At 31.9% G+C, this 12,415-nt stretch overlaps 2 protein-coding genes across 3 annotated transcripts; one reads left to right on the forward strand and one right to left on the reverse strand.

Moving 5' to 3' along the window:
* The first annotated feature begins 3,164 nt into the window (after positions 1-3,164).
* LOC118045510 (uncharacterized) lies at positions 3,165-5,312 on the forward strand. 2 transcript variants are annotated; one of them, XM_035054180.2, is made up of 5 exons: positions 3,165-3,545; positions 3,948-4,039; positions 4,195-4,313; positions 4,994-5,079; positions 5,193-5,312. In XM_035054180.2, exons 1-4 carry the CDS (start codon positions 3,311-3,313, stop codon positions 5,067-5,069), a joined length of 522 nt encoding a protein of 173 aa, XP_034910071.1. In that variant the 5' UTR covers positions 3,165-3,310; the 3' UTR covers positions 5,070-5,079; positions 5,193-5,312. The 2 variants fall into 2 exon arrangements, with proteins under 2 accessions (XP_034910071.1, XP_034910062.1); XM_035054171.2 differs by having other exon boundaries at positions 3,166-3,545; positions 4,994-5,213.
* Positions 5,313-5,374: 62 nt separating this feature from the next.
* On the reverse strand, positions 5,375-7,629 carry LOC118045499 (endonuclease 2). The gene is made up of 9 exons (XM_035054160.2): positions 7,373-7,629; positions 7,106-7,277; positions 6,783-6,890; positions 6,646-6,701; positions 6,464-6,547; positions 6,286-6,378; positions 6,080-6,147; positions 5,723-5,796; positions 5,375-5,622 (listed from the first exon to the last, which is right to left on the reverse strand). The coding sequence occupies exons 1-9, from the start codon at positions 7,481-7,483 to the stop codon at positions 5,528-5,530; spliced, it is 861 nt and encodes a 286-aa protein (XP_034910051.1). The 5' UTR covers positions 7,484-7,629; the 3' UTR covers positions 5,375-5,527.
* Between the last annotated feature and the right edge of the window lie 4,786 nt (positions 7,630-12,415).

Consider the following 12,415-nt stretch of genomic DNA (forward strand, 5'->3'; position numbering starts at 1 on the left):
ATTTGAATAATCGTTAAAAGTATTGTTTGATTTACAAAAATTAAAGATATATTTAAAAAAAAAAATATTGAAACAACAATATATTAAATCGATTTGAACCAATTTGAAATAACTTGTCAAATCCTCGACCTAGACCATGAGACTGTAATAATTCTATTTAAAATAAATTACAAAACTCAATTTTTAATTAACCCGGTGTTGAAGAATGAAATTAAAAAATAACAAAAAAAAATTGATATAAGTCAACAGTCAAACTCATTACTCGAGTTATAAGACCGAGATAACCTCATAAAAAATAAACAGAAAAAAAAAAATATGAGTTAACTTGGGTTAACTTGTCAAACTCGTGACTAAGATCAAAAGACTGTGATAACCTCATAGAAAGCAAATCAAAACAAACTATGAAGCTCAATTTTTAATAAATTCATTGTTAAAGATTGAAATTTTAAGAAAAAATCAATCTAAAACATGATACAATAAAACAACATGAGTCTATCCATGTTAACCTGTAAAACATGTGACCCGAGATTACCTAATTCATGGTCAACTCAACGCTAAAGGATGGGAATGAAAAGGTGCCAATTAAAAAAAAAAAAAAGCTTGAGTCAACTAAGTTAACCCGTCAAACCTGCAACTCCAATCATAAGATCGAGATAACCTTATAAAAAGCAAACCAAAATAAATCATAAAGTCTAATTCCTAATTAACCAAATGTTGAAAGATAAAAATAAAAAAAATATATCAATTTAAAAATATTAAAAAAACTTAAGTCAACCGAGTCAACTTGCAAAACCCGTTATTTGGATTATGAAACTGAGCTAACCACCTATAAAACAAACCATAATAATTATAAAGGTCAATTTCCAATAAACTAAATGTTGATGTATTAAATTAGAGAAAGAAATATAGTTTTTTAAAAACAAAACAAAGAAAAAAAATATTATTAAAATGACTAGTGTTTTATGAGATGGTACATAGTAAAAGCATCACCTCTTTTAATTTATACTACTAGTTATGTGACATGTGCTTTGTCGCGATCCATATATTTTTTTCAACAAAAAAATTAATATACAGGCTTTTTTGACTTGTTTTTGTAGAAAATAAAAAAGTTTATGTATATATGTAATTAAATAAACTGAAAATTATGTGTGTTAATAAAAAAAATTTAAAAGTCATAAACAACAATTAAGAATAAAATTGAAAAAATCAAGAGACGGATGTAAATTAAGATATTTCATCTCACAATGCGAAACATTTACCTAGTTGTGTTTGAAAAATTTAATTATTAAAATAATATTTTTATTCAATCAAATAATAGTAGAAATAAATAAACACATTAAATTGATTGATTAAAATAAAAGGAAAAAAAATATCATGTAAGGCTGAACATATTATAAATATTATTTGAAAAAATATATTTGAGAATATAAAGTTTACCTACAAAAAAAAACTCGTTTAAGAAATTAAACATATACAAAGTAACAAAAAAACATTATTTAAAAGAGGCTCCATAAACAAAATAAAAGAGATAAGTTGTATTAATTTAAATATAAATAAAAAGAATAATTTTAAAAAATAAAAAGCATAAGGCCAGGTGTTGCTGGGCCTGGCTTATTTTGTTAGGGCTCGTGTACTTGGACCTTTTTTTTATAGTATTTTGGGTGGATGACATATCGCTTACCCCAACATTTAAAAAAAAAAAATAGAGCAAACAACATGTTGTGTGATTTTGCCTGTATTTTAGATACTATAGTTCCCATAAAATTAGGGTTTAAGGGTTTTTTTTACCCAAGAACTTGTTTTTTAACCCATTTTCACCCAAAACATCCTAAAAAACCATGATAAACCTATATATGACCTAAAAAACCCAAAACAAATGTCAAAAACCAAAATCAACTTGAAATAAAAAATCATTCTGAACTCAAATCTATGTTTTTACCAACTTTAAATGTAAAAAAAAAACTTAATATGAACTTTCTTTATCAAATTGAATCAATTGATACAAATATCGACTATTTTGGTAGCCTAAATCGGTGTCAATGATATTTTTCTCTCTCTACCATCAAAGTTTGGCCGCTTCTCTATCTTCTTTTTCGAACCAGGGATTAAAACATAACAAAAATAAATTTTTGTACCGAAATTGAATGGAAAAAGTATTGAGGTACCGAATATGTGTAATTTTTAAAGTATAAGGGCTAAATTAAATTTTTGTTTGAGCTTTCAAACCATCATTTATTTATGACGTATTTTTTATTTTGGTCTTTGTTTTTTAATTTTATACTTGGTCAATAAATTTCATTTGATTACCCTTGAATTTGGCTTAGAAATGATGCAATCACGCAAAAAAATATTTAAGAAGTAAATTGAAAAAACAAAACAAAAAATATAAATATAAATAATAAATCCATAATAAAATATAAAAGAATGAAGTATACTTATCCTACACTACACGTTTTAGTTTTTTACTTAATAATAATAAAAAGAAGAAATCAGACAATCTTCCATATGTCTTGTGTTCAATTTTATTTTTTTGAAGTCACACACAGCACTCATTAAAAAAGATATAAGTAATATTTTAAACAATAAGTATAATTTGTACATTTTAGAGAAATATGTTGTGCGCACGTGGAAATAGCAATCCTAAAAAAAAAAAAAGAGTGAAAGCGTCATATTTCAAAAAGTAAAGGTAATAAATACCATGACCAAATGTTTTAAAACATCCGATTAAACAAAATTGAGTAATTGATCTCATACTTTAACATTCAGTCTTATCTGGCAAAACAACACCGATCACATCTTAAGACGAATATTTATGGGGACCATATCCAGAAGGTCTTCTGGATAAATTTTGTGATGTCATAAGTTTGGATATCTATATTGTTTGCTATTGCGGTCATGTTATTGAATTTTTTTATTTTTTAAATTTTAAATTATTTTTTGAAGTAATTCTAGATTTTTTTTAAATACTAATATAAAAAATAAATTTTAAAAAATAAAATTATTTTAATATATTTCTTCACTCCCAAAGAAACCTAATAAAAAAGTCCTAGGAAAGCAGGATCTATGAAGAAAAGTGGTTTTTTTTCACGTGTCTAATGCACAGAACTTTTTGATATTTGACTGGCCGTTTTGACCTTTTTAAAACCGCCACTTGTTTCTCTTTACCACCATTTCACAACCCACAAGGAAGAAGATACTAGCAGCTGCTGTCTTCAACAAACAGACACCATTTGGCTTCTGCATCTTTTATCTCCAAACCAGAAGTGAACTTTTGCGTCTCTCTGGGCTTCATTATTTCAAACCCTAGAAAATGGCGGAGCACGTGACGGAAAATGGAGGGGTACCACTTGAGAGGAAAGTGATGGTTGCCGTTGATGATGGTGAGTATAGCCACTATGCTCTCATGTGGGTACTTGACAATCTTGAGGAATCTATCACTAAATCACCTCTAGTTATCTTCACCGCACAGCCTCCTCCCAGCAATAACCATTCTTTTACTGCCGGTGCTCTCAGTTCTGCTCGCATGTACTATTCGGTTTCAGCCAGTAAGTGCTCCTTTTTTCCTTTATTTCTTACATATACAAAATCTGAAGTCACAGGATTTGATTTCTATTGGAGTTGTAATTATGTTTTTTGCGGAACCAAAGCCTATTGCTGAGAAATCAAAAGGAGATTCGTATTTCATTCAAATCCTGAGTGAACCAAAACATGTCCAAGGAGTTTGCAGTGTCCACATAAAAAGTTTTTTTTTTCTAAAACTAGAGGAAAAGGATCCTTCGAATCTACTATTCCTCGGTTCTAGTGTGTTTTTGTGTAAAGATCCTCTATTTTCTTTTTGTTACTAAAATTTTGATTGACTGGTATAGAATCTTAGGAGAAATAGACCACCATCTGGATTCTGTATGTTGGAAATTGTACGCTCAAATTATTTATGTTGTGTGTGACAGTTCCGGAGTATACTTACACTATCCAAGAGCAGAATAAGAAGACCGCGTTAGCTTTGCTGGAGAAAGCTAAAGAAATTTGTGCTGGTCGAGGAGTACGCTCGCGTTTCTCTGTTCTATACTGATTAGCATGAAATTCAATTGTTTCACAACCGTCCAAGATATTAAAGCCCTAATTTGCATTTGATCTTATGGGGCATGCCAATGTGTGTAAATGAGGACTTACATTTATTACTTTTGTTTTTCAAAGGTTGATGCTGAGACATTAACAGAGGTGGGTGATCCTCAAACAGCCATATGCGATGCAGTTCAGAGGCTCAATATTAGCCTGCTCGTTTTAGGGGAGCGCGGCATTGGCAAAATCAAAAGGTTAATCCTCTCCTATCTACAAAAGGGTTTACAAATTTATATCTGTTTCGATGCTCTGTAGCTTAAGTAAAAACTATCTCTCTGATGCTGTTACATACAAATTTTATAATTCATCGACTGTAGGTGGGATGATGGTGCAAGTTAAAATAAAAATAAAAATAAAAATACAAAGCACTCATTTCTCATCAATTCATGAACTTGAAGCCTAACATCAGAAATGTTCGGTGTCATTGAGACCAAGATAAAACAGAATTGTTTCGTTGTTTATGAAAATTGGTACTGCTAAAAGTTGCTTGAGAAAATGTGACGAGGATATGAAAATATTTATTGATGACTCATGAGTCAGTAGCTTAAGCTCTTGCATTTAGACGCAGCATGTATTATAGTTCGAGTTACGATCATATCCCTTTCAACCATACATATAGTCTTCCCTGCTGTTTTAAAGAATGATGTGAAAACTTATTAGAATGTTTTCTACTAGTCCGAATCTTCACGAGAAGCAACAGACAGAAGAAACATTTTCACTTGGTTTATCTAGTTATGCTTTCCTAGTTTTTTCCCTCTTTCTTTTTATTTGACAAATGCCGATCACAGTTAACATTTTACGTATTCTGCCAGTTAAGTTATCATACTAACTTCAAATAGCATTTCTGGGTTCTGATTCCAATATCTTTACACAGAGCTATCCAAGGAAGTGTGAGCAGTTACTGTCTTCACAATGCAAAGTGCCCCGTTCTGGTAGTGAAGAAACCATGAAAAAAGAAAAGTATGCTATGTTGTAAACTTCGATTTGGACTACATTTCTCTATTTCTTGTATAGATATTTGAGATGATCCAGCAGTAAATTATTTGTGTTAATAAAAATGGGCGGTGTTGCAGTGAATGCCCCACGAAGTTCAACCTCTCGATGTTATGTTAAATGCAGTGAAGGATCAGTAGTTTGGCAAAAACTTGTTATTTTCATGGAATGTATATAGAAAGCACTGCTTTTTCTATGTACCATTGCTTCTAACAGTATTTACAGTTATATGTCTATCTGTACTTGTTTGATTTAAACTAAATTTTAAGAAAAATCAGAGTGCTTGAGTTTTTAGAAGACAATATGTAGTATTACATTTGCAAACAATGCCTAAAAGTTCAGGATACATTGCATAGATAGAACAGTTTCTCAAAAGCTTCAGGATGCTCTATTTAATTCCAGAACCAAATATTCGTCACTGAAAAATGCGGTTGAGCGTGGCTGCCAGACGAACGCCACCTTGAGCTAACCGCAATTTCACGATCGGTAAACGGGATAGGAAATAATCATCTGCAATGCAAAAGAGATGGTCTTATTTTTTCTGATTAATCGAATAAGTGCATGCACTCAAGCCAGTAAACCTCAGAAGAATATCTTGTATTTTGCCAACCTTCTAATACTGTCCCTTCAGTCGCTCCTTTATATGCCCAATCGCATGCTGCTTTGATACCTTCAGATGCGTATCTGTTGAAAAAAAAACTACTTTATTTTTAAGATTAATTTATGAATTAACAAAATTGTAATAATAAAATCCAGAATCAAGTTAATCACCGTCCAACCTAGCAGTTTGAATCAAGTTTAATTACATGCAAGGGTTGAAAATACAGTAAAACAGGCAGGAAAAAAAATTACTGGCGTGACTAAGGCTGAACAGACATCGATATTGTCGCAAAATAATTTTATGGTAAGAGAAAGAAATTCCTTATAAATTGTTCGTCTCCTAATAAATCGAGGATGTTAAACATACATGTCCGGGCAGGCTGTCTTGTTAAGGCTGCAGGTCTCCCATCTTGGAATTAAATCTGCCCAGTCATTCTGTTGTTTGGTATTGCCAAAAACAACAGAGAATAAAAAAAAAAAAAAAAAAAAGTTGAGTCAGAAAGGGTGAAGAAAACAAACAGATTTATTGGGCCAAACATATTTCATTTGGTTCAAATCTTTGAAGAAGAGTACCGTGATATTTTTCTGGACGGCATCAACCAAGTCATCCACGTTTGAGTTGTACAATCTGTCCTCTGCTGTCTCTATTATACTGGCATCCCAAATCTGTAAGCATTGACATTAGCACAACGTTAAGCTTTTTTGTTAAAGGCCGAGGCATTTTCGACAACGTTTGGCAATTGGGACTGACATGGTGAAGGACTTGCTTCCTTCTGTACCAATGGACATCAATGGTGTTGCCTCCTCTGTCTGAAGCAAAACCCACATGTAGAGGCTGCATTGAAAGAACATTACTATCATCTACAAAGGCGAAAAGCTTTGACTCGACAATGAGCACAATATTTCGGAATAAAAAGTGCAATTTTGTCACACCTGATGGATGTCTCCCATAAAATGAGAAAGGAAGAGAAGGGCTTCAGTCAGGTTATCTGATAAATCAACTCATTTCGTTAGCAAGATATATTATGACAGGCAGGGAAGATTGATGCATAACAATTTGTTTTCATTACTATCAGCTTGCGAGGAACCACTGTTGGAGGTAAGAAGCTGGGTAGTGTAATTGTTAATTGCCCCTGCAACACACCTTCCTTTCTCACCAGTATCATCCTCGCAATCCCCTGAACATAAAAAAGAAAAGGTAAAACACCTGCAGCAATGGATACTTGAAGCAGAACCACCAAATTCGGCTTTCGTCTTTCTACGGGCAGTTAACACCAGGAAAAAAAAAAAAAAAAAACTGGTCTGACTTAGAAGCAATACAAACTGGGAAGGGAAAAAGGGACAGAGAGAAAAAAGGGGATAGTATTCATACACAAACAGAAGAGCAACTTACTAGTGTATTTGTAGTTGCAAACATCTGGGGTATTTATGAAATGAAGAGGGGCTGACCAGTGATAACGGAACCTAACCTCGTCTGCCCATGAGCACACACTCCCTAAGTCATTCCCTGCATATTCTGGCAGCAGTTGCTTGACAGCATCTGCAGCAGCTTCACTTAAGCGGGACTGTTACAGCACAGAAGCCATATTGATCCCTAAAAGAAGAAAAGCACAATTCGATCGCACATAACTATATAAGAGCAAAAGAGAAGCTTAAAGACCTGAGCAATTCTGCATACTGTGAGGTGTCCATCAATTCCCCAACCATGGATCACTGGAAACAGAAGCAGAAGGGAAACAATTGTCAAGAGATTGATACACCAATACCCCATTGTCAATTTTGCACAGACAACTCTCGCTGAGCTCTCAGTATTTATGCAGAGGTAACATTGCCGACGTGGGAGAAAAAAGAGGAAAGAATCTAAAACGTATAGACTCTGGGCAGGTGTGAACTGTATGAGCACCCAACCTTTTCGCCAGTGTATTTTTGTCATAAAGATATCCATATCATGTGAATACTAACTACATCTGTATGTTTATTTTATTTTTAAATTTAATTTATGATTGGGACATGCAGTGACGGCTTAGGATCCAATTGTTTGTTCACATTTGGAGGTTCGAATTGCCATTAGACTAGAGTGTTTATGTTTAATTAATTTTATTTCGCCGGAATATACTAATTGTTTATGCAGGCAGGTGCGTGCTTGGAAAGGAAAGGAAAGGACCCCAAAATGGGCAGCATAATGGCTGAAATGGAGGTGGTAGGATGGTGATTGAGAGATATCCTGTTCATTTCCTTCTTGAAAGGCAGAATCTTCTTAATGAAATAAAAACGGATTCTGTGTAGAATTTATGGAAAGGATAATACCTTACTGAGATTAAACAAAATTTTTAAAAATTGGATAAAAATCTGCACTCTGTTTTATTAAAATATTATAAAACTGTCATTTTGTATCTTAAATGCCCTCGTTATTTTTAAAGTCGCCTCATTTAACACGAGGTATTTTTAGATAAAAGAAAAAGGAAGTTTATTTAGCATACCCAAATTTTGGGATTGCATATGGCTATATTAGTATATCATTGAAATCCAAAAATATACATGGAAACACCTTTTTAATTAGAATTAATTAGGCCATGTCATGTTTGCTACAAGGCTATGATAAATTATTGAAGTTCCGAGTTTAAAGTCAAAACTATTAATTTACCGCTAGTTAACTTGTTTTTATGTTTTAAAAAGTTTTTTTAAAATAATAATTTTTTTATTTTTAATTTATTTTGATGTGATGAAGTTAAAATAATTTTTTTAAAAAATATATGTTATTTTAATTTATTTTCAAAAAAAAAAAAAAACACTGCCACCTTTTTGCATCCTATTATTCCTCGAGTCTTTCACAACGATTTAACCGCACCACTTCGGGCTCGGCTGCAATGGCTCCATTCCTCATTTTTTGACTGTGCAGGTCTGCTAGAGCCCACGTAAATCTATATCCGGCCTACAAATCAGAAAATGGTTCATAAAATACTTCTAGTCTCATGGGCCTTCTGGCCTGCTCAGAAGCCCAATTCCTGCAGTCCATCCCATGTTCCATACTACCATGTGCTAGTGCTCCTTCTTCTTGTTTATTTCTTCCTGGTTCACAAATGATGGCACTTCTGTTATTCTAAGCTGAAATCGTAAATCTGCTATAGATGACCTTTTATATGCAGGATAATCCCCTGTTTTAATTTCTTTTTTATCATCGAAATCTTATTCATACTTTTTTTCTCTCAGCGTTTCCATCAAGTGTATGCGAAAGAATAACATCTGTTTTTTTTTAAAATAAAATTATATTATTTTAAATAAGTAATGCATACAGCTTATACAACATTTTATATGACTCTAATCAAAACATCTAATTGTTTCTCAAATGTATAATTTCATAGGAACTATCTTTTTCGCATGGTCATGTCTTGTCCATTTTCTAAGCTAAAAAAACCCTTCGAGGATTCGGTGTTTTTTTTCCCCTTCCTTTCCCTGACAGAGGTGATCTCGTATGTAACCAAGATGGTTAATAATTTATCGATCATCCGTCAGACAATTATGCTGATTAAACTCTTACCCGACACTGAACGAAAAGATAGAAACCCTCCTTCGATGACCTTTCTGCTGTTTTTTTCTTCTTTTCTCACGAGTCATGGCATCTCCTGTTCCTCTTTTGAATATGGGGCATATATCACCAACAGAGTCACAGTCCAAAGAAGAACCCCTTTCGTTATATGATATTAGCCATTAAAAAGTCGGCATGCATTGCTCTCTTTGCTCCACCGACCACTCGATCAAAGACTAATCATAATGTTTTTTTCGTTTACTCCAAAAAATCATATGCCATGTAGTCGTGTGAGTTGCACGGACAAATAGACAAGGACTTCTGCATTTCCGTTGAGGTTTGGTATATGATTAGGCTCGAAGGCACTAAAATCCTGTCTCAATCATAGGGATCACAAGCTCGAAGGGTTATTTTCGAGCAATCTTAGGTGCACATGAACTCTTTATTAGTTGGTAAATTAGTTGTTTTAACAACTAGAAGTTTTGAGAATAAAATGACATTGGTAAATTAGTTGTTTTAACAGCTAGAAATTTTGAGAAAATATTTCTAATAAAAAAATGATTAAAAATAGATAAATATCGAGATTAGAAAAAACATATAAATATGAAAACATATTACTAGGTACATATTTTTAAAAATAAAAAACAAGAGCCTCGTTTGGTTTATCTTAAAACAAGAAAAAATAGAAAAAAAATGTTGAGTCTTGTAGAGGGTTGAAGAATTAGAAAATAAAAAACAGGAGTGTTTGAAACATATGAATTCAATTCAATTTAATTTACATGATTAAATTAATTTTTATGTTTGAAATAATCAATGATGCTTGATAATTAGGGTTCGTGTGTTAACATGTTTGGAAAGTGGGAAAAATTCACACGTGTGTTGGTGTCTAAATGTAGTGATTAGAATGCTTAGTTTAAGTACTATTCTAGATCCTGCATGTTTTTCTATTTTTAAATCGTGTAAAATCTCATTTTAATTGTTGTAGACTTGAGCCTGCCCGAGCCTTGTGAATTAAAACATAAGTCAGACTATCTTTTATTTAATATTAAATGGTTAAATTTAGGGACTTTAGTGACTTGTTAGATGTTTGGCCTTCAAAAAAACATGTTTTTTCCTTGAAAATAATTCCTCTCACGTGCTATTTGGAGAATGGCATGGGTGCTTCCGTGTGGGTGATGTTTCTCGAGTTTCTTTTTGGTTTTGATCGATCAGTGAAAACACCAAGTTGAATGGTGTAGATGCTATCTGGACCAGGATGCTGTAACTAGCAGATACGCACAAGAGCAGGTGGTGGGACCTTGTGAGTTGTGACCATTCGGGCTTTCGTTCAACTGGCATATAATAACTTATCGTGGAACTCCTTTGTCCTCTTCCAAGATGGATGGATTTTATTTATAAAACAAATTTGTAAATGTTGTCCTTAGAAGTCAGGGGAATTGCAGAAATCATACATGTTTTTCATGTAGTCCGTTTATCAAGGGGTTATTTTTAAATTTGTTTTTTTATTGAAAATATATAAAAATAATATTTTAAAATTTAAAATTTATTTTTGATATCAATATCTTAAAATAATTTTAAAAATTTTAAAATAAAAAAAAAATATTTTATTTTTTTTAAAAAAATAATTTTAAAACATAAAAACAAATAAGCTCTTAGGATGTAGCAACTACCACCAATTTATCCACACAAGTGTCAAAAACTTATTTTCTATGGTGATATATTATGAATTATTATAACTAATAATGGTGGTATCTTTATGATTTATTAAAATTATCAAAATTATATTAGTAATTGGCTTGTCTATTTGGTAATATTGGTTTGATATTTATTTTATTTAAGTTTGATTTGAGTAAAATGTTAGGATTTTTATTGAAATATTTCTATAAAAAAAATTTATTGAAATATTTTTATTAAATCCTCCATGGTCCATATTCTTTTATACAGGGATTTTCCCAGGTAACGAAAGAAAGACGAGCCAGGACCACAAAATGTTTTGATAAAGCATATTGCATATGATCAACGCCTCTCGGTGTCGAAGAATAAGAATAAGATGCTGGTGATGGTGACGGTGGAAAGTGGACCACGACATCACATAAGACTGATAACAATCTTGCAGAGAGTCGAGGCAGTCTCTCCAGGAACAAAAACAAATGACCTGTCACCGCGTGTCAAAATTCGAATGGCTGAAAAGTCAGATTTGGACAAGTGGGCGAATAGGGCCCTCCCTCTCTCTGTTTTGTTTGTAGACTAGAGGACCAGATCATCTCTCCCTCTGTCGCATGACTCATCACTGACCCGACCCCCATTATATATTTATTGTTTTACCACAAAAGAAATTAACAACGTTATGATTCGTAGACCTCCTCTGCAAACTACAAAAATATATAATAAATTAACATTGCTGTTCCCACATACTGACCTAGCAGTCCCTGTCCTTTTTCTCTTTCCAAAAAAAGCCTGCGAGCACTTTTCATCTGACGTGGACCTGATATCTCTACCACGTGGCCGATGGTTATCTGCCAAATAAGATTCCTCAACTCGTTAACATGGAAATACAGTTAAAATTAATTTTAAAATAGTTTTTATTTATAAATATATTAAAATAATATTTTTTTAATTTTAAAAAATTATTTTTAATATTAATATCTCAAAATCATTTAAAAATATATAAAAATTATTAGTTTGAAGTAAAAAAAAATTAAAAATATTTTAAAAAATATTTTTTATAATATAAAAATAAATAGAATCAACAAGATCAAATTTAAAAAATATCTCTATCAATTATTTACGGGAAAATCATTATCTTTAAGGGAAAAAAAAATATTATATACATTAAAAAAAATGACTAACTTAATAAAAAAAAAAAACAATTAACCATCATATCGTGGTTTTAATTCAACAATTAGAGTAGGGATTTTGTTTTTATATCAATGTTAAAAGTTGTAAATCCCAAAATAAAATAAAAAATTAGTTTTTTTTTCTTCAATTAAAGATGCCCTTGGGTGGATAGCCATATCCAGTTGTCGTCACTTTCGTTACTGGTACACCTCATATATGATAAATAAGTGCTCATTTAATGTTTGGAGCAATTTTGAAGAAGAAAAAAAAGTCATTTTAAAAAGAACAGAGATTATTATATATATATATATATAAACATTGAAAGACCACCTTGCCCAA

The sequence above is a fragment of the Populus alba genome, chromosome 10, assembly GCF_005239225.2.
Source record: "Populus alba chromosome 10, ASM523922v2, whole genome shotgun sequence".
Taxonomy (NCBI): Eukaryota; Viridiplantae; Streptophyta; class Magnoliopsida; order Malpighiales; family Salicaceae; genus Populus; species Populus alba.